At 40.2% G+C, this 21938-nt stretch overlaps 1 protein-coding gene across 1 annotated transcript in view; it reads left to right on the forward strand.

Moving 5' to 3' along the window:
• CREB3L2 (cAMP responsive element binding protein 3 like 2) overlaps window positions 1-21692 on the forward strand; it is a 73085-nt gene extending 51393 nt beyond the window's left edge. The window contains exons 3-12 of the mRNA XM_070946750.1: window positions 4671-4843; window positions 6107-6194; window positions 8055-8236; window positions 9959-10105; window positions 10510-10568; window positions 11405-11473; window positions 14687-14786; window positions 17226-17352; window positions 19630-19846; window positions 21367-21692. Of these exons, the coding sequence (XP_070802851.1) occupies window positions 4671-4843; window positions 6107-6194; window positions 8055-8236; window positions 9959-10105; window positions 10510-10568; window positions 11405-11473; window positions 14687-14786; window positions 17226-17352; window positions 19630-19846; window positions 21367-21442 (1238 nt within the window). The 3' untranslated portion in view covers window positions 21443-21692. The remainder of the gene's footprint in view (window positions 1-4670; window positions 4844-6106; window positions 6195-8054; window positions 8237-9958; window positions 10106-10509; window positions 10569-11404; window positions 11474-14686; window positions 14787-17225; window positions 17353-19629; window positions 19847-21366) is intronic.
• Window positions 21693-21938: the final 246 nt, after the last annotated feature.

Below are 21938 nucleotides of genomic sequence, written 5' to 3' on the forward strand. Positions count from 1 at the left end.
GGTTAGAGTGCAGTACTGCAGGCTACTTCTGCTGACTGCCAGCTGCCTGCAATTTGGCAGTTCAAATCTCACCAGGCTCAAGGTTGACTCAGCCTTCCATCCTTCCGAGGTGGGTAAAATGAGGACCCAGATGGTTGGGGGCAATAGGCTGACTCTGTAAACCACTTAGAGAGGGCTGTAAAGCACTGTTAGGTTTAAGTTTAGGTTTAGGTTTATTAAATTTGTATACCTCCCTTCTCCCGAAGGAATCAGGGCGGTGAACAGCCAAGATTAAAAATACATACAATATAAAAATTAAGATGAATTAAAACAAAATTAAATCAAATTGGCTTCCCAAAATTTAAAACCCTTTGCCCATAAAATAACCCATTAAAATTTTAAGCCAGCCCGGCTTGCTGAAATAGGAAGGTCTTCAAAGCTCGACGGAAAGTACGGAAGTCCGGGATCAGTCGTATTCCTGGGGGTAGCTCGTTCCAGAGGGCGTGTACCCCCACAGAGAAGGCTCTCCCCCTGGGGGTCGTCAGTCAACATTGCTTGGCCGATGGCATCCTGAAGAGACCCTCTCTGTGGGAGCAGATTGGCCGGTGGGAGGTTATCGGTGGCAGAAGGTGGTCTCGTAAATACCCGGGCCCTAAGCCATGGAGCACTTTAAAGATGAGAACCAATACCTTGAAGCGCACCCGGAAGACCACCGGGAGCCAGTGCAGCTCGCGCAGGAGAGGTGTTACATGGGAGCGCCATGTCGCCCCCATAATAACCTGCACGGCTGCATTCTGGACCAGCTGAAGCCTCCGGGTGCTCCTCAAGGGGAGCCCCATGTAGAGAGCATTGCAGTGAGAGATGACGAGGGCGTGAGTGACCGTGCATAAGGAGTCCCGATCCAGAAAGGCGAACCTGATAGAAAGTCCCCCTGGCCACGGCCGTCATATGCTCTTCTAAAGACAGCCATGCATCCAGGAGGACGCCCAAGTTACGAGCCCTCTCCGTGGGGGCCAATGAGTCGCCCCCAATAGCCAGCGATGGCACCGGCTGGCTATATCGGGATGCTGGCAGCCACAGCCACTCGGTCTTGGAGGGGTTGATTCAGAGCCTGTTCCTCCCCATCCAGACCTGCACGGCCTCCAGGCATTGGGACATCACTTCAAGGGCATCGTTGGGGTGGTCTGGGGTGGAGATGTACAGCTGAGTATCATCAGCGTACAGATGGCACCGCACCCCAAATCCATGGATGATCTCACCCAGCGGCTTCACATAAACGTTGAACAGGAGAGGCAAGAGGACCAACCCTTGCGGCACCCCACAAACAAGGTGCCTCGAGGTCGACCTCTGCCCCCCAGCCAACACGCACTGCGACCGGTCGGAGAGATAAGAGAAGAACCACTGTAGAATGGTGCCTCCCACTCCCAACCCCTCCAGCCGGCGCAGCATGATACCATGGTCGATGGTATCAAAAGCCGCTGAGAGATCTAACAGGACCAGGACAGAGGAACAACCCCTGTCCCGAGCCCTCCAGAGATCATCGACCAACGCGACCAATGCTGTTTCCGTGCTGTACCCAGGCCTGAAGCCAGACTGGAATGGATCCAGATAGACAGTTTCATCCAGGTACTGTGGGAGCTGTCGCGCCACCACACTCTCGACAACCTTCACCACAAAGCGAAGGTTGGAGACAGGACGATAATTTGCCGCCTATGGTCTGACCTAAGCATAGTACACAAAATTGCTACAACGCCCTACCTGTCAACGACTTCTTCAGCTTCAACCTCAATAATGGGCAAACAATAAATACAAACTCAAGGTAAACTGCTCCAAACTCGATTGCAGAAAATACGACTTCAGCAACAGAGTGGTCAATGCCTGGAAAGCTCTACCTGACTCCGTTGTTACATCCTCTAACCCCCACAGCTGCAACCTTAAACTGTCTACCGTGGACCTCACCCCATTCCTAAGAGGTCCGTGAAGGGGGCGTGCATAAGCGCACCAGCGTGCCTACCATCCCTGTCCTACTGGCCCCATTTATTTGTACTCATTTTCTATGTTCATGTCCATGTTTATACTTATACCTGTTATCTTGTATATGTTTTGACAAATAAATAAAATAAAATAAAATAAATACCGGTTGCCAAATGGCCTAATTTTGATCATGTGACCATGGGGATGCTGTGATGGTCATAAGTGCGAGGACCCATGGTTTTTTCCCCTCAATGCCATTGTAACTTCACATGGCGACTAAATGAATGACTGTCAGTCAAGAACTACCTGTAATACAAAGGAGTTTTTAATTTTTGAGTGGATGCGGTATAACTTGCTGGTGATTTGAAATATACAAGAGGGCCTCCAAGAAGCATCTAGGTAGCTGTTGCTGGAAATGGGTTAAGAAGCACTGTAAGTAGAATTTTAAAAGTCTTCAAGGAGACCTCCGTCTCTCAACAATTTGGTTCAGTTTCCTTTGCACTTCTCCACTAGTAGTCTTATGGTGCTGATTTTGCCTCTTTTAGGAGCCCCTGTTTTATTCTTTCCCTAGCTGTAGTACAGGTAGTCCTTGCCTTTAAAGTGTTCGTTTAGTGACTGTTCAAAGTTACAACAGGACTGAAAAAAGTGACTTACAACAATTTTTCACGCTTAAAACCATAACAGCATCTCCACAGTCATGTGATCAAAATTCAGACGCTTGGCAACTGACTCATACTTATGACGGTTGCAAAGTCTTGGGGCGTGTGTGTTTGGCGACCTTCTCACAAGCAAAATCAATGGGGAAGTCGATTCACTTAGCAACCATGTTACTAACTTAACAATTGCTGTGATTCACTTAACAACTGGCAAGAAAGGTTGTAAAATGGGCCAAAACTCATTCAACAACTGTCTCACTTAGCAACAAAAATTTTGGGCTCATTTGTGGTTATAGATCGAGGACTACCTGTACCCTTTTAAAAATAAAATCAGCTGCAGAAAACAAGGTGATGATGCAGTGATGTATTTTCAGAGGACAAAGTGGAATGTTTGACCCTTCTGTTCTCTTTAAAAAAAAGTAAAAAATAAAAAATGGTTTCTTTCTAAATTAAGAAAAAAATGGCTAAGGGTAGGTCTCTTTTTTAAAAAAAAATGCTAAGAGAAAATCTCTTTTTAAGAAAGTAAAAAATGTGCTACGCCTATTGAAGATTTAACATACCTATTCTACTTATTTTTGTTCAGAGAAAACCAATATTAAGATATCACTGTCATTATCAATCAATTAACTGCTGAAAATTCAGAAGTTGATCTTGGGGGCTCAGGAATGACCCCAAAGAAGGCGCAGCCACTGGTCACCAACATTTGCTTTAAACCAGGGGTGAAATGCTACCGGTTCACACCTGTTCAGACGAACCGGTAGTGGCAGCGGCGCATGGTTCGGATAACCGGTAGCGGTGCAGCACGAGGCTCCACCCACCCACCTGGATGTCATTACTTCTTGGTTTTAACCAGGAAGTAACCTTTTTTTGACCCTCTGCACATGTGCAGAAGGATTTGCGCATGCGCAGAGGATCCAAAATTGCGCACAGAGCACGCACTTCTGAACTGGTAGGGAAGGTAAGTGGATTTCACCCCTGTTTTAAACCCCCAAATTAGCTTTTCCTGGCCTAATTAGTCCACAGACAGCTGGCTGGGAAATTCAGGTTTTCGAGTCTCAGTGCTTTTGAAAGATGAGGGCTGGGGGAAGGAGTCTGCCAATGGCTTGTGACTTTGTCAAGAATGACCTTATTTCCCTTGAACGTGTTTGATACAGCTTCCGCTTTAGACTCACTACCATAAAAAATGTTGGGAAGGAAAATTATGAAAAAAAATATTTTTGTTTGTGCCAGCCAGATTGTAGAAGATCTTTTCTTATTTATTTAGCAAATTTTATTTATGTACTTATTTAGCAAATTAGTATATTTCAGCAAATGTACTGTATATATTTTAAAAGGGCCTTTACAAAATCTTGATTTGTATTACATACTCTGCAGCTGTTTCTAAACTTCTATTTATTCTTGTTTTGGTCCCGTGCCCCCCCCATCACCACTTAAGGCCACATTGCTTTATTTGCCAATTATTTTGTTTTTCGCTATCTCTCTTTTTTAAAGATAGTTTATAAATCAACCAAGGCTTTCACAGTTCCATGTCTTTTATTCCCCACTGTCTTCTCCTATCACACTAAGCTCTGAGGAAGAGACTAGAATTTTAAGACAACAGAACAATCTTTCATTTTAAAATATTTCAAATCTCAGGAGCTCAAGGGAAGCTGAACAGCCCCAGTGGCAGAGATGGGGAACTAGCAACGGTTTGGTTGGCTTTAACACAGACCTCCGGCTGTTTGTCTGATGGCTTGTTTAGTCTTGTTGGAGGTTTTTTCTTAGCAATTTTCAGTAATAACCTTATTTTGTGTCCTCAGCCAATTCAACTTCACCCCAGAGCTGTGTAGAGGCTGCAGTTTAAAGCCCCAGGTTCCTCTCTGAAGTAAAAGCCCGAAAGAGGAGATAAAAAGCATTGCTTAATGAATTAAATGCTTTCTCGGTCACGTTTCCTCTCCTCTCCTCAGCTTGGATTTGCATTCTCTGGTTTTCTCTCCCCTCCCCACCCCCTTCGATTTCTGTGGAAATCTGTCCATTTCTGGCTCTTAATGTGTGCTTTGTTTTCATTTCTCCCTCCCCCAGCTGACTTGGAAAATGAAGACTGGTGCCTGGGATCAGAGCTGACGTCAGCCAACATAAAGACAGAACCAGCAGTGACTGAAGCATCCGGCCTTGCTCCATCAGGCAGTCTTACTGCTTCGCCCAACCCCACCATCCTGGAAGGGGAAGAGCCACCGATGCAGGATGACGGCCCAGTATGGTTTCTTACTCAAAGTCTTGATTAGCAAATGCATAATGTCCCTAGACCAGGAGTGTCAAACTGGGGCTGGATCAGCATTGTAGTTCTCTGTTGGCCAGCCGGGGGGTGGGGGGAGGAGGGGAGAGAGGAGATGGAAACTTCATGCAGCACCCTGCCGGCCACAATAGGGTGCGGGGGGGGGGCTGCGTGAGGGCCCCCTGCGCTCCATTTTTGGCCTGGCCGGCCTCCTGCGCACCACTTTGTTGGCCAAAATGGGGCGCGGGGGGCTGCGCAAGGCTCCTCTGCACCCCATTTTTGGCCTGGATGGCCTCCTGCAGCACTTTGCCGGCCAAAATAGGGCACGGGGTGCCCATTTTGGCTGCCAGAGGCACTGCGGGCCAATCCTTTGCTATTTCCAGGCCGGCCCCTCAGGCCAGATTTAAGCACCTTGAGTTTGACACCTACAGTTCACCACAATGAGAAACATTGTCTATCTATCAAATTAGAGCCTTATCTAATTTGAGACAGAGGTGATAGAGAAGGCAGAAGTAAAATTCTATGTCCCAGTCACATGGTGTTTTACTTAACAACCAAAGGAGAAATAAGGTCATATGTCCATTGTAGTCATGTGATTTACCACTTAACAACTGCAATGCTTAGTGACAGAATTGCTTTGTCCCAATCGTTGCTGCTCTCTACTATGACAAACCAAGCAGAAGACTTGTTTGCCAGCTTTCCATTTCTGATCTACATATCCCATGTGGAAGACACCATTCAGGAGTATCTGAAAATGGTTCCTCCCTTTCTATCAGAATTCATTTGCTGGGAATTGAGTGGCATAGACATTTAATAAATTATGGCTCATTGCAGAGTCAGCCAGCTGTTTAGCCTGGATTTGGCATTTTTATCCACCTTACAAGACCTTCCCAAAGACCTGGGATAGATAGATGTGGATGTTTGATGATAAAAGTATTGTTGCAGGATGTAAGATATTCTGAGTAAAGCTGCCTTTTGCAATTGACCAATGATAGTGTTGTTGTTATTCTGGAGTATGCCCCATTCATATATGGATCCAGTATTCAGTTCCAATAGCTAGTTGGAGCATGAGACGTGCTTGCAATGGCATCTTGCAGCACGAGGAGGGTATCAGAAAGCTGATGTCCACCCAGAATTAATGAAGAAAGTGGTGCCACACATGCTTTCATGTTATTTAATAAAGCAGAAAAGGGATAACAATCTGCCCTGATGTTTATTTCTTTTTGAATTTCTTGTCTTTCAGACTAAATCAGAGAGTCACAACGTTCTTCCTGAAATTAAACTGGAGCCACATGAAGTGGATCAGTTTTTGAACCTTTCATCCAAGGAAGGTTTGTTATTTAGCGTAGAGTTTTCTCTGTACAATGATTGGCAAGAAAGAACATTATTTTTGATCATGACTGTGTGTGGTTTAGAATTAATATTCAGTAGACACACGGAGAAACTGTGTCTCAAGGAAACTGTTGTTTTATACAAGTGCGTCTATACATGTGTGTATGTGTGGGGGGGAGGAGGAAACGACCCAATTGAAGCTCTGCCTTTTTTTAAAACTTGTGTCACAACATGACATTGTTGATGACATTGATTGCATAGTTGTGGCTGTGTTGTCTTAATAATTCTGTATCTTCATGATCTTTGCACATGGACATTTGTTTATGAAATCTTGGAGTTGCAGATGAGGATCATGTGGGAATGTTTAACCCCAGTTCCCCTCCCCCTTTTCCTCTTCTTTCATCTATGTTTGCATTAAGCCAGAGTTTACTACCGTGTTTCCCCAAAAATAAGACCCTGTCTTATATTTTTTTGAACCCTGAAATAAGCGCTTGGCCTTATTGCCATACTCTCAAAAGCCCGATTCGGCTTATTATCGGGGGATAAATAAGACATAATTATATCTTATTTTGGGGGAAACAGTATTAATTTGAAGCAGGAATTTTTTCCTTAATATCAGCTAACAAACCAGGATAGTAAGCTAAGATCAGGAAAGGATTATTGACCTCTATGGTGGTCTGCTCTTTTTTGTTAAACTAAGCTTTTCTTAGAAATTAAGAATATTGGTTCTTTAATCTATTGCCTACTAAAAATACAGACACAGAAATCTGGGTTTCACAGTGGTGTTAACATACCTTTTTCAAGTTACAATTTTAATTCAATATATAATTCATTGGAATTGAGTTTTCACAGCGTTTCTCTAGTTATGCAATAGTTCTTTGTGATATACTGCCCAGAGTCACTTCTTTGTGAGATGGACAGCTATATAAATTTGAGAAATGAATGAATGAATGAAGAATGAACAAATGAAAAGTTAAAAGACTGTTCATCTCCTGATGATTATGTAAAAGAATGTGCTTTTCTTGCCAATAATACGGAAGTGACTTTTTCTGGAAGATGATAGGTAGACAAATAGACAGATTGACAGACAGATAGGTAGATCATAATGGTATCATTCCAGCCTGGAATGTGAAGAAGCATACCATTTTCCACTATAATGATATAATTACTTTACTAAAGAGATGCTTATTTTCAAATTTTGAGTTAGAATCTTAGATTTTATGTTTGTTGTTGTTAAACTTTATACATAGTCTTTGATTCAGATGTAACTAATTTATTCACTCTTCCTTTCATACGCTTATTTCAGAAAGAAATTTTTTAATTCAGCTATTTTTCTATGATGTCTGCCCTTGGAAATAAAGATTTAAACCTCATGTACAAGCTAAGGGGTGAAAAACTTAGGGTGTGTCAAATGTTTCAGTTTTAAATTTCCAAACATTAGGGGTACTCAAAAGTTGTGACACGCCTTGGGGTGTAAACATATTTTGGTTACTTCAATATAATTTAGATGTGCTTGGTAAGTGTATCACAACTTTTTAACATTTTGTTTGTTTCATATGCATTCATATGAATCAGACACAAATAGTCTGATTGGCATTTATAAACTTCCCTTACTTAGCCCATGCTTTCCTAGTTTGGACATCCAGGAAGTTTATGATTTACAAAACAAAACTATATATTTTTCAAACTCAATCACATGAGTGAGATAAAGTACAGTAGAAGAGAGACTTTGCATTCCTAAAGATTTATCTGTAGCTCAGGATTTTTGAATTGTAGCATCTAATAACCAGGACTACTCTTTTTTCTGATATTTTAAAACAATCTATTTTATTCTTCCTCCTCTTGTTTTTCTCCTGCAGTGGTGGATACTCTACACATGCCTCCAACACCCCCCAGCAGCCATGGCAGTGATTCTGAGGGTGGACAAAGTCCAACCCGGTCCCTTCCACCATCAAGTCCCACCCATTTGCAGGCCACTGTTAAAGTGACTTCACGCACAGCTTCCGCCCTTACCAATTCACCTCTCTTAACAGCACCACATGTAAGGGACAGTGGTCTCTGCCTTTTTCTTTTAATTAATGCATTTTGTTTAATTGGGTACATTGATTGATATCAAAACATTGGTAATGGAAATTATGATTTGTCCCATTTAGCAAATGCCTCATTTTTTATACTTCAAAATATTGTTATAGGTGAAGAACAGTAATTAAGAGGATCTGGATATTTCTCTGTTGAAGAATGCACTAAAATAAGTCTGCCCTCAAAATGTGTAGTTAGAATGTTCCAGTCATTTAATTCATAGCCATTCCCATTTGTCTACAGACAGTCCTCACTTAACGACCAGTTTCTTAGCAACTAGTCAGAGTTAGGAGAGGTCCCTCAAAAGGTACTTACAATCTTGTTCCAGAGTTCTGACGGTGAACCCTCTCCCCGTGGTTACATGAACGCGTTACGGGTGCTTTTATGGCTGGTTGCAGCATTCTGCGATCATGTGTTTACCAGGTGGTGCAGAGCAGGGGTGGGTTCTACTTACCTTTACTACCGGTTTGCATAGCGCTTGCGCGGTCACTCTTCTATGCATGCCCAGAAACTTCTGTGCATGCGCAGATCACCTATGATGACGTCCGGGTCAGTGGGCAGAGCCTCCCGCCGGTTTTACTACCAGTTCTTGCGAAGTGGTCCGAATCGGGGGCAACCCACCACTGGTGCAGTGGTTAGAGTGCAGTACTGCAGGCTACTTTGGCTGACTGCCGGCTGACTGCAATTTGGCAGTTCAAATCTCACTAGTCTCAAGGTTGACTCAGCCTTCCATCCTTCCGAGGTGGGTAAAATGAGGACCCAGATGGTTAGGGGCACTATGCTGACTCTATAAAGCACTTGGAGAGAACTGTAAAGCACTGTAAAGTGGTATATAAGTCTAAGTGCTTATTTCCACCAAAAAAAAAAAAAAACCTCCCAAAGAAATGAAGGGACTTGCTTTACAACCATCATGTTTGCTTTGTGATCTCTGCAAAAAAAAAAAAAAAAAAAAAAAGTTGTAAAATTGGGTTGGTCATGAGGGTGCCTTGACTTACAATGGAAATGCCAAGTTCCATTACAGTCATAAGTCGAGGACTACCTGTATATATATATTAAAAAGTGCAAATGTTGCTTTGCTGACTATCCAATTAATTCTACAGCTCTGCCTCTCTCCATTATGGATATTTATTTTTTTATTAATATACACAAATCCTCCCCCCCCCCACCAATGTTTCACTACAATATTTAGCTAACAGCCTAAATAATTAACAACATGCCAATTGATTAGGAAGTGCCTTGATGAATTGGAACATTAATTTAAAAGAAAGCATTGTCAATATAAATACCTCTAGAAACTTAGAAAGCAAAATAAGTGTGCTTTATTCCTTCAAGCAAACGTTTTAGTGTGGATTGAAATTCTGGAGTCTATTGTATTAATTGAATCTATTATATTAATTGGGTAGTGGTCCTTTAAACCAGGGGTCTTCAACCTTGAGAACTTTAAGGCATGTGAACTTCAACTCCTAGAGTTGAAGTCCACACATCTTAAAGTTGCCAAGGTTGGGGATCCCTGCTTTAAACCAAGTCTACCGCTTTGGAGAATAGAAGTTCCTGCTTGGCTTGCATATTTAATTCTAATGTTTTTGTTTGGTGTCATGATCATAAATTTAATATTTAAGAGAATGTTACCCATGCTTACCAGTGCATTCTTTTCCCTTTTCCTCTCCTCACCCTATTGTCAAAGAAACTTCAGGGCACAGGTCCCCTAATCTTGACAGAGGAAGAAAAGAGAACTTTGATAGCAGAAGGCTATCCCATCCCTACAAAACTTCCCCTCACCAAAGCAGAAGAGAAAGCATTGAAGAAAATCCGTAGAAAGATCAAGAACAAGGTAAGACAATTTGGTCTCTTATACATCTGTTCTTGCAACATCCCTCCCCCCAGCACTATTTTTTCCATCTTTCGATTTTTCCAGCAAGTAGGAAAGATGATCCTAATGGCCTATCATCCCTTCTGTGAATTTTCCAGTCTTAAAAGCCATCCACGTCTTTGCAGTCTTTCTGTGGGTGTAAACTGTGTCTGTGCTTGCTGTTCTCTGCCTCCAAGTTTGCCTGCAGCTGAATTAAAAATATTTTAACTGCCTTTCTGTCCTAAGATTAACCTCCAAAGGGAACATCGTTTTGCAGGATTTTTGTATTCTGTTACTGAGTAACCATAGTTTTTTTTTTCCTTTTCTTTCCCTGTTGGTTTGGTTTGGTCTGGTTTTGTGAAGGGTGCTGCTATTTTCTCTTCTAGATTTCTGCCCAAGAAAGCAGACGGAAAAAGAAAGAATACATGGACAGCCTGGAAAAGAGGTGAGCAGTAGATTCCTTTGATCAAACTTCTAAGAAGGTGGACAAAACGGAAACTTAGATCCCAATTGTAAGAGGAGACATTGGTTTGCAGAATGTCTATGATCAAGAAGAAAACAGACTAAATTTTTTAGGAACACAGCATCTCACATATTTCTGTAACTCCTTGATTTTGGTTATTTTTTTAATTATTGTTACTGCTAGAAATAAAGCCCTAATATATAGTTGCCACCAATGTTATTTTTAAATCTCAATAAAAAGTTGTTTCTTGGGGGAAAAAAAAGAATTCCCTTTAGAAAGCAAGCTGTTCAAGGGAGGAGGGTAGATGGGCCAAGGGCCTAATTCAATTTAAAGAGATCCAGCTCTTGAGGAGTGCTTTGCTGTGCTGAAAGGAACCACTATGGCCTCCAAAATTTGGAAGTACACGTGCCTTCTATGCCCCCTAGTGGCTACTAAGAGGGGGGAATTCAAATTTATTGATGACATAAGGAACAGGCTATGCATAATAAATATATAAAGATATTGAAATAATACTAGCATAGCAGCCATGATCTAATATGCCCAGTCTGAGAATAAAAATTGGAGCAGAATGTGCTGGTAAAAGAAGACTCATTTCATTTATTCCTCAATATCGTAAAAGTTTCACCATCCTTCCTAAACTCAGGGTTTGTCTACATCACAAGCTATTCTTGGTTGTAAAATCAAAGGCCAGTTTGATAAATGAAAATCTCACAGCAAATTCTTATTTAATCCTAATGGCAGTTCAGAAGGTATGTATCATTATTGTTGGTTAACCAAATACAGAACTTTAAACCTTTGATTTGTCATTGATTTCCAAGGGTTGAGACCTGCTCAACTGAGAACAGTGAGCTTCGCAAGAAAGTGGAAGTTCTGGAGAATACAAACAGGTAAAATATGCAATCCAAGTTTTTTTTTTTAAACCTTCTTTCTTTCCATACTATATTTTGAACTGAACAAAACTGGAATGGCCAGGAGACCAACCAACTAAATTATTTTTATATAAATGTGTCAATAGATCTGAATTTCCAAAAAGGCCCAGATGACATCCCAAGAATGGGATATGAAATCAGTCCCATTAGTTGTTATAGCATCCTTTAGAACAGTGTTTTTCAACCTTGGAAGCTTGAAGATGGGTGGACTTCAACTCCCAGAACTCTGGGAGTTGAAGTCCACCCATCTTCAAGCTACCAAGGTTGAGAAACACTGCTTTAGAACCAGGATCTAAAATTCCTGCATTGTACAACTATTATTATGTGAGCCAAATTATAGGTAGTCCTTAACTTATGGTCACAATTGAGCGCTAAATTTCCACTGCTAAGCAAGACAGCTGTCAAGTGACTTGTGTACCACATTCTTTTTTTTTTGCCCACTGTTGTTAAGCAAATCATTGCAGATGTTAAGTGAATGATGCAATTGTTAAGCAAGTCTGGCTTCCCCCATTGACTTCGCTTTTCGGAAGCCAGGTGGGAAAGTTACAAATGTGGATCCTGGGACACTGTAACTGTCATAATTACAGGTAGTCCTCCACTTACAACAGTTCATTTAGTTCAAAGTTACAACAGCACTGAAAAAAGTGACTTATGTCCCTTTTTCACACTTCTGACCTTTGTAGCAGCTCCCTGATCATGTGATCAAAATTCAGATGCTTGGCAACTGACTCATAGCTATGACCGTTACTATTGCCCAGAAGTCATGCGATTCCCCTTTTGCGACCTTCTGTCAAGCAAAGTCAATGGGGAAGCCAGATTCACTTAACAACCGTGTTCCTAACTTATCAACTGCAGTGATTCACTGAACAATTGTGGCAAGAAAGGTTGTAAAATGGGGCAAAACTCACTTAACAAATGTCTCACTTAACAATAGAAACATTGATCAGTTGTGGTCATAAGTCAAGGACTACCTGTACATGCCAGTTGCCAAGAGCCCAAATTTTGATCCTGTGACTGTGGAGATGTTGCAGCAGTTGTAAGTTGTGAAAACTGATCATAAGTGACTTTTACCAGTGTCATTATAATTTAGAATGGTCGTTAAAGGAATGGTTGTAAGTTGAGGGCTACCTGGATGAACTGGAAGAAGCAGAGAGTCAGTGGTTTTATTGATGTGGCTGGGATTTGTAGTTCTGTGAGATACTGAGAAGGGTCCCCCAGAATTTCTACTCCTTTGATAGTAGAATGTTCTCTGTAGAGCTTGGAAATGATCTGTTGGTGTGCATGTGATTCGTGTAGATGATTTCAGTAAACTGCTTTGGATACTGTATGAAAGACCGAGAGTGTGACATAGAAACACTGCAGTAAATAAATCTTGCAAGCAATGGAAAATTGGACAAAGCTGTCTGCGCCTACTGCTTCTCACAGCGTGGGCTGTCAGTGCAGTCTCAGATAGTCAGGCATCAGCAACAAGAAAGGAACTTATCATTTTTTGACACACGAAGTGGCAAGTTTGAGCAAAATCCTTCAGGAGGCTCACATTCCGTTACTGATCGTATATTTTGTCAGCTTTCTGTGCAATAACTCATTAAGGCAATGAATCTGGCATAGTTTAAACAGTGGTGGCCAGCTCTGGCTATTTAAAAGGTCTAAAGAAAAAAAAGCATTTAAATAAAAGTATGCAATCATTCCTTTCCTAGATGAACCAGACTTTAGTGTCTCCATGTATAAGTTTTGCACTTGGAAGGCAGACCTCTGTGTTACCATAGCATTTTCAGATTCCTATACCTTTTTCAGCTGCTGTGGATGTGGAAAGAGATTTTGGCAAACTGAAGAGTAGAATGTACTCCTCTTTTGTAAGCTGCTCTTCCCCTTTTGCTATGGGTTTGGCATCTGAGTTTGGAGGGAGAAAGCAATAATTTAAGTAGCACATAAGCAAATATTCTCAAGCTAGGCAAGGATAAATCAATGATTTTGGGTTGAATCTCCTATGGAACGGAGAGACCGTAACTCAGTGCCAGAACACCTGCTCTGGCTGCAGATAGGCTTAAGGATTGGCAGCTTTAACAAAGAACAGAATATGGTAACTGGCCAGATTTCTGCCTGGAAGGCTTCTATCAGGCTAAATAGTTTGATGTAAATTTCCAAATCAGGAAGAGAATTGGTAGCTGGAGAAAAGATTGATATTGATCGGTTAATGCAATTATGTTTTATCTTTGAAGGGGAAAAAGGTAAATATGAAAATAAACCCCACAATACAGAGAATATACAATAACCATAAAGTATAGAAAATCTCTATTCTTTGCGACTTAAACATATAATATTGTTCCTTGTTAACAACCCTAATCTAGTCTTGCTCAAAATTGTATTTTCCCAGATGTGTTGAATCAGGGCTATCACACCAGGATTGGCAAAAATCTGGATGAGCCTTTAGATCTGATGAGCCCTGGACTTCAGCTCTCATAAAGCCACGGTTCATAGGATTAACTGAAGTTTAATAGATGTGTTGCATGTCAGAGATACAGTGTTGGGAAAGGCTCCCCTAGAACTTTGTTTTGTGTAAAAGCTGGATCAAACTGCATCTATTGAGCAGCCCCCAAGAAAAGAAAAATAATATTCTCTTTCCTCTTGTAGGGTTTATTATGTGGGTGTATTCTTCCTGATAGGTCTCGAAATATTAAACATCTCAAAATATCTAATACATCTGAGAAACCATAAGGGCAGAAAAATTGGAAGGATGTGTGAAAACCGATTCTTCACACCATGTAGACTTAAACTGTAGAATTTGCTAACACAAGCTCTACTGATGGTTCTCAACTAGGGTAGAATTAGGGATTAGACAGTTTCATGGAAGATAAGGTTGCTAGTAGTCAGGGTGTCTCTGTGATGAGGGGTTCCTTGGTGCTCTCTGAGCTTGGTCGTTTTCTTGCAGACATTTCTGCAAGAAGCTCAAGAGAACACCAAGGACCCCTCATTTCAACCCCGAGATACAAATATTCTCCTTTGTTGTCTATTGTCTATGTTTCATGTATTGTCCTTGCGCATTTCACAGGGACGTTTGATTGTCCACTGTGGGAAAAGGAGAATGGGCTAAATGGGCTTGTAATCTGATCCATCAGGGTGTTTATGTTCTTAACTGACCTATTCACTGATTCCTGCTCCTGTGTCTTTCAGAACACTCCTGCAGCAATTACAGAGGCTCCAAACCATGGTAGCTGGCAAAGTGTCACGGTCCTGTAAAGCTGCTAGTACACAAACAGGGACATGTCTCATGGTAAGCCGCTTTTCATCCCTGATGGTCGCTTAGGACTTTCACTTATCATTCTCTGGTATTTCTATGCAGCTTACGCTGTTACAGTACGAGGAATAAGTGTCTAGGTACCCACATTTTGCTCTTCATGTAGCAGTGCTTTCTTTCTTTTATATTCAGCTTTCTGCATCCAGGAGAGTAGAGAATATACTTTCTCTTGCATTTTTCCCCCTTCAATCAACGACCTTGGCCTGAATAAAAGTGACTTGTCCCAGGTTACTCTGTAAGCTTCTGTGACTGAGGGTTCAAATCTGCGTTTGAAACAATATACCAGACTGGCTTTGATTACAGACCAAATAAGATGTGACCCCCAACCAGGGGTGAAATGCTCCCAGGTCGGACCGGATTGCCTGATCCGGTAGCGATGGAGGCGGGTGGTTCGGAGAACCGGTAGCAAAAATCCCTGCCCCCCCCAATTGCCCAGCTGAGCCGCGCAATCATCAGAGGCTTTTTTTTAATTTTTAAAAGCCTTTTTTCTACAACCTCTTCCGCCAAAGAGGTTATAGAAAAAATGTTTTTAAAAGGAAAAGAAGCCTCTGCCGATCAGACAAGTCAGCTAGGATTGTCAGAGGCTTAAAAAAAAAGAAAAAGCCTCTGCCGATCAGGCAAGTCAGCTGCCTGACTTTAAAAGGCTTTAAAAGCATTTTTTTACAACCTCTTCAGCCGAAGAGGTTGTAGAAAAACGGTTTTAAAAGTTAAAAAAAAAAAAGTTGGCCACGCCCACTCAGTCATATTACCCCACCACCACCAAGCCATGCCCACAGAACTGGTAGTAACAAAATTTACATTTCACCACTGCCCCCAACCAAATACTATTTATGTTTTTTTACCAAATGAATACCAGGTATGGGAAGAAAAGATCTATATTGAGATCTTGGTAGGGGCAGTTGTTTAAATTCTTATTGCTCCTACAAGGATTAGGTTTTGATTAGACTGTCTTCCTTTCTTTTGGTTATAACGCTTTAAATGGTGACCTATTGAGTTTGCCCTGATGGTGATGGCCAAGTCTGCAATGGGTTTTTAGGACAGCATTAGATTGCAATGGTTGTTTCATGTAGCATTCAGTTTGGTGCATAGAGATAATATTAGACAGAAAGGCTAATGGTGAAATGGAAGTTTGGAGACCATGCGATAGATTGAAATGACACAGTCATTATGATAGCTAGCAGCACAGATATCATATGTTCAAAGATTTCATATGCTCTGAAATCCAGTCTTGATGGGAAGTAATTGTCTACTACATTCATTTTTCTTTCCCTTTTTAGTCCCTTATTTCCACCAAAATAATGATTTCTTATATGCATTTCCCTTTCCCAGAAGTTCTTTTCTTAAAATTAAAATTCTAATTTGAATGTCAGTGTTAGAAAAATTAATTAATAAGAAAAATTAATTAAAAAGAATGTTAACCTGCAAACTTATTTTCCTAATGTTTTGATGTCTTTGGGCAGGGAGGAAGAAGTTCGATTAGTTAGAAGTCCTATTATCCCAGGAAATCTGTACCATCTACTTATAGGCTAGCTTTACTAATTAGATGAACATTGAAATGGGGTTCAGGTTAGTTTTTGTGTTAGTTATGGTTTATCTACCTATTCAAGATCCTTTCTTCTCAGATTATTATTTTTCTTGATGGAGCGTTTGTGCTTCCAGTAGATTCAGTTAAGTTCCTTTATAAACACATTGGAACACACAAGCAGCAGGTGGAACGGTAGGAGTGGTGATATAAAATCAATAAAAATTTTGGATACTTTTTAAAAATAATATCTCAACTGAATAGAATGGTTTTAAAGAATTGCCATGCTAAAAAAAGATGTGTTTCTAGTACACATAGTCCTCAACATATGACTACAATTAGGACTGGAATTTCAGTCTCAAAACAATGCAATCATTAAGCAAGTCATTATGTGACCCACTCGATTTCATAACCATTTTCACTATGGTTGTTAAGTAAATCATATGTTTATTAATTGAATCACCCAGCAAACCTGGCTTCCCTGATTAATTTTGTCTGTGAAAAGCTGGCTGGGAAGGTAAGAAATTGTGATCATGCTACATCCATTGTAAAATGCAATCCATTTGCTAAGCACCTGGATTGGGATTATGTGGCCATCATAACTTCAAGGACAGCTCATATGTCACTTTTTCTGAGGCTGTTGTAACTTTGAACCAACATTAAAGAAATGGTAATAAATTGAGGTCTAGCTGTAAAGCTAAACCAGCATTGCATCTGGGTTTCTACAATCAGAGAAATATTTAAACTAAGCAAGAGAAGAGAGGAACGAACTTCTGGAGCATAGTTTTTTGTTGGTATTGTATTTAACTTGTATTGGTCAGATATAACTTCTGATTACATGACTTTAATTTTTATTATGTATAGTAAAAGATGTGCTTTTTCCCCTCTACCAGGCTGTAGTATTATGCTTTGCAATTATTTTGGGCAGCTTTTCGCAGAGTTTTGGGCCTCATTCCTCCATCACAAAAGCTGTGCTGCCAACCCAACATTCTACACCAGAGTCATACACAGCATCAATAGGTAAGTGCAAAATCAGGAGGTTTTGATGTTCTCAGTTTGTTAAGCATCTTTTCTCATCGTAGGTACTCAGAAATTTTTTAACTATAATTCTAGTCCGCCCCGCCCCCCAATAGTCACAAGCTGGGAGCTTGTGTTGGGACCAGTGACCAACCAGTAACTAATATATTCTAGGACCTGACAATAGGCTCATACCAGGGTGAATGCCAGATAGATTTAATTGAAAATAGAGTTTAACCCTCTGTACTGCAACTTCAGAAAGTTTACAGAAGGAAAAATAAAATATGCCAGTCCTTTCAACTGCTCAGGAACCCCTGAAACTGCAGAGGAGAGATCCACTGACAACACCTTGCTGATACATAGTGGTTTCCTAAGTCTTCAATCTTGCGACTTTTTATACTTTTTCAGAATATGGGAGACATAACACTGGAGATGGTTTGATGATCTTGGAGTGTCTTGATCACAACCCAGATGGTTGGCTAACAGCCAAAGTCATCCTAATTAAGACTTTATTCTTAGCATGTACTGTATAACATATCCTTCCTTCTGCAATTGTTGGACTAGGGAATATATGTTCTCTTTATTGTCATTGGTACAAACTATAATACACATAAGAGGCTCAAAAGCTAAAGTAATTCCATGATAGTAAGATACCATATGTGAGGTGAGTTATCTAAGCATTGGTGTGGGGAAATTTTTCTTCCACATGTAGATAGAGAAAAAATGGACCACTATGCTCCCTTGCTGTCTCTCCTGTAGTAGCACCACAGAGCCATAACAAACAGCATCTGGGACCTAGTCTGAAAAAGTCTTCTATATTGTGGGACAGGTGCACATGGTTGTATCTGGTTAGATTTTGATGTTGATTGGTAAATCAAGATGCAGGTATGCAAGTGAAGTCTGTTTTATTGGTCTATTGGTACAGGAGAAAGATCTATGGCAAACTGTGTAATCAAAAAATGTACAACTTTGTACAACTTTCAAAGTTGTAATGTACAACTTTGAAAGTAGTACAACCATTATGAGCCACGATGGTGCAGTAATTAGAGTGCTGTACAGCAAGCTACTTCTGCTGACGGCTGTCTGCTTGTAATTTAGCAGTTCAAATCTCACCAGGCTGAAGGTTGACTTGGCCTTCCATCCTTCCGAGGTGGGTAAAATGAGGACCCAGATTGCTGGGGGCAATAGGCTGACTCTGTAAACTGCTTAGAGAGGGCTGTAAAGCACTGTGAAGCAGTATATAAGTCGTAAGTGCTATTGCTATTTAAAGTAGGGATGAGAAACCACTAGTGGCCATACCATTTTTTATCAGGAGACAGCCAAGACTGTAATGGAAGGAGAAATGATTTAGATACATTACTGGGATCTCTGGAAAGTGTGTTTGTGTGTAAAGCACTACAACTCTTGGAGACTAAAAGGAGGGGTTTGGGTTTGTGTATGATCTGAAAGCTATAGGTTGTCCATCACCTGTTCAAGAGGTTGATCTTTACCATAATCTACTAGACATATATTGTTGGCTGCAGTTACTCCATCCTTTTATGCATTCACTTCTGCTAATTTTGAGCTTTCCTTACATATGTTGAAAATATAAGGATTAGGTTGCTTTATCAGAAACAAACCCTTATATTTGGGATAGGAGATTCAAAGAGTGGGAACGGTCAGTGAGATGGCCCAGTTTGAACATTTTGGAAAGAATTATAGTTCTCAATTTTGAGGTACCTTACATGCAGGATATAACCTATTTTGTTTAATTTAAAATGTTCGCCATTTGGAAAAAAGGGGAAGAGTCTTCCTCTGCTTAATTCTAGACAATTGTCCTTCAAATAGATTCAACGGCATTACTGGGAACAAAATCTAGGAGTTGATATTGAAGACATTTGAAAGGTTTCCAATTTTGAAAAAAAAAATAGGAAAAGACAACTTTGTATGAATTAAATAACACATGTAAATATAATAGCAGGAATCAATACTATATTTGAGAAGATTTAGAAGTCAACCCCTGATGATTTCTTTTGTCTGGGATCTCTTGAGAGCAGGGTTACAAAATAACTCTGCTATCAAGTGCCACATAATATTTGGACCTAATATTTGGACTTAGATGGGCCATTTATCTAAGGCAGCTTTTTATATTGAAATCCACCATCTGTAGTCAAAATGTTCTCCTCTGCTAAAGCTGTTGAATGCCATCAAGCCCAATGAAGTTTCTTGTCTTCATAGGTGTTAGATTTGCTGTTCGTTCACTCCATTTCTTCCTTGTTTTTTTCTTCTTCTTCTCTGCAGTGAGATCAAGGAGCCTCTTGACTTACGAGGGGCCTTATCCACTGGAGGAACAGCCCTTGTCCGATCACATCAATGGCTGGGACAGGCACCTGGATGCCTCCAAAGCCCTGTCTTTGGAACCCATGTCCAAGTCACGACCCAGTCAGGTTACAGAGATCACAATAGCCAATGAGACAAGGCTAGAAAAGTCACTGCTGGTGGGGCTGCAGCAGCACAGGTGAGTATTTGGCAAAATTAGAATGGAAGCAAACATAGATGGTTCAACAGCCCATTGTAAGTGTTTGGTTTTGAAGGAAGATACTGGGAAAGAAAAATTATCTACCTTAGTGAGTGGCAGAGAAATCAACCTGCATTTTTTTTTTTACTAGTTCCCATTCAACTTGGTGACAAATAATTTACTTTCAAAGGAGAAGAAAAATGCAGTGAGATTTTTCAGGGATGCAGTGTGATGTAGGATCTATTTAGCTACAATGTGACTGAGGCCGGGCATAAATGTTATTTATTTGGTTGTATAATTATTTCTCCAGCAAAGTGAAGCCATTGACTCTTCCCATTGGACTTTTCTACCAGCAAAAACATGGAGCTTTATTTAGAAATCAATAAGCTATATTTCTTCTTATACAGATTTACAAGTACAAATAGAAATACAACATGTCCACCTAACTTCTCTGTTTACAAATGTGTGGGGAAATTTTTAAAAGGTTGTTATGCTTCACTCTAGATTGCTCATTTCTTCCAAGAAAAAAAAAAACATGGCCAGAGTGATTGGAAAAATAATAGAGCCAGTCAGCATGATGAATGAACAGTACCTGGGAAATATTCCTTGCCAAGAATACTACAAAAAGCCTATGCACTTGGAAAACAACCTCTTGATAACCACTGCTGCAGGAGGCAGTCTGGATTTCCTTTTTCCAGAGTGGCTGTAGCTCAATGCTAGAATAAGGACTGACATACATATATACCTATACACATACATACATACATACATGCACACACACACACACCTAATTCATTGTATGTATGTATGTATTATTCAGTTGAATGTATATACATTTGCAGAAGAAGAAAGGTAATTGTGTCAAAAGACAAAAAGTATGGTTTCTGTATACCATATCTTCTAAATTTTTATACCACAGTAGGCATTACTTTAGCAAAGAAAGCACTTTTGCTAACAGATGGCAATGTTAAAAATGACACTTGCCATCTGCAAGTTTTAGAAGAACTCAGAGTTTAAAAATGCTGCCTGATTCATTGGAAACACCTTTTTTACTTAATTGAAAATTGAAGTTTTGAGCAATTAAAATGAAGACATGAATAATATAATCTAGTGGATGTCTGTCTATTCAGAATCAATTTCCATGGAATTCAGTGGGACTTGCTTCCAGGAAAAAGATGGTAGGATTGCAGTTGAATTGAGTAAATTAAACTATCCAGTGTCGCTTTGCTATCCAGTGAGATGGGCAGCACATAAATTTAATATATACTTAAAAAAAATTGTTACAATTTTTGATAGAGAACATACTCTGGAAATGACAGGTGTCAAGTTCAAACTTTGCCATTTTAAAGCTAAAGATTTGGGAATGGGAAAGTTGAGCTTCATATATACTGTGAAATGAAGCTAAAATGTTCAATTAAATAACAATTTAAAAAATTCCAAGTAGTCATTTTTGTTTTGCTTGGTTTTATTGATACTAGTATTTTATAGTAACCTGAATTCTTCCTCTTCTCGTCTTATAGAATCAGTTCGGAGCTGGATGCAAATGAAACACTAAAGATCGTTGAAATTGACAGAAGAGTCAATGCTACATCATAGGAGAAAGGAACATTTCCCCCCTTACATCTTTATTTTTGTCCCAAACAAAAGATCAGAAGGACTTGTCATTGTCAGTAAATCTCAGTGGCGAGAATGGACGACGTGTTTGATTTCTTTAATATGAGAAAATGGCTTTGGTTGACTCCAAAAATCCTATTTTTTCACCTGTTAGTTTGCCATTTCGCTCCTACATCCAGGATGATCATGTTGATGTGGAAATATTATAAAGGCAGACCTTTTGAATTATTTTCTTGCCCTGTTTTTTTTTTTTTAAATAGTAACTGTCATGCCTGATTTCTACCATAATATTCATAGTGGGAAGAACTACGTTGATACTATTTTGATGAGCCACCGATGGTAAGGTGTTGCCTTCAGTGAAAATCTCCTCTGGAGCTTCCATAATCATGGCGAAACAGAAGCATAATCAACTTTTTTCCTATCTTCTCTTGAAGAATTGGACTGTAGACATGTTCTCAGTGGACAAGAATGGTTAGTT

The sequence above is a fragment of the Pituophis catenifer genome, unplaced genomic scaffold, assembly GCF_029215685.1.
Source record: "Pituophis catenifer annectens isolate HBS135680 unplaced genomic scaffold, rPitCat1.0.hap2 SCAF_7, whole genome shotgun sequence".
NCBI lineage: Eukaryota > Metazoa > Chordata > Lepidosauria > Squamata > Colubridae > Pituophis > Pituophis catenifer.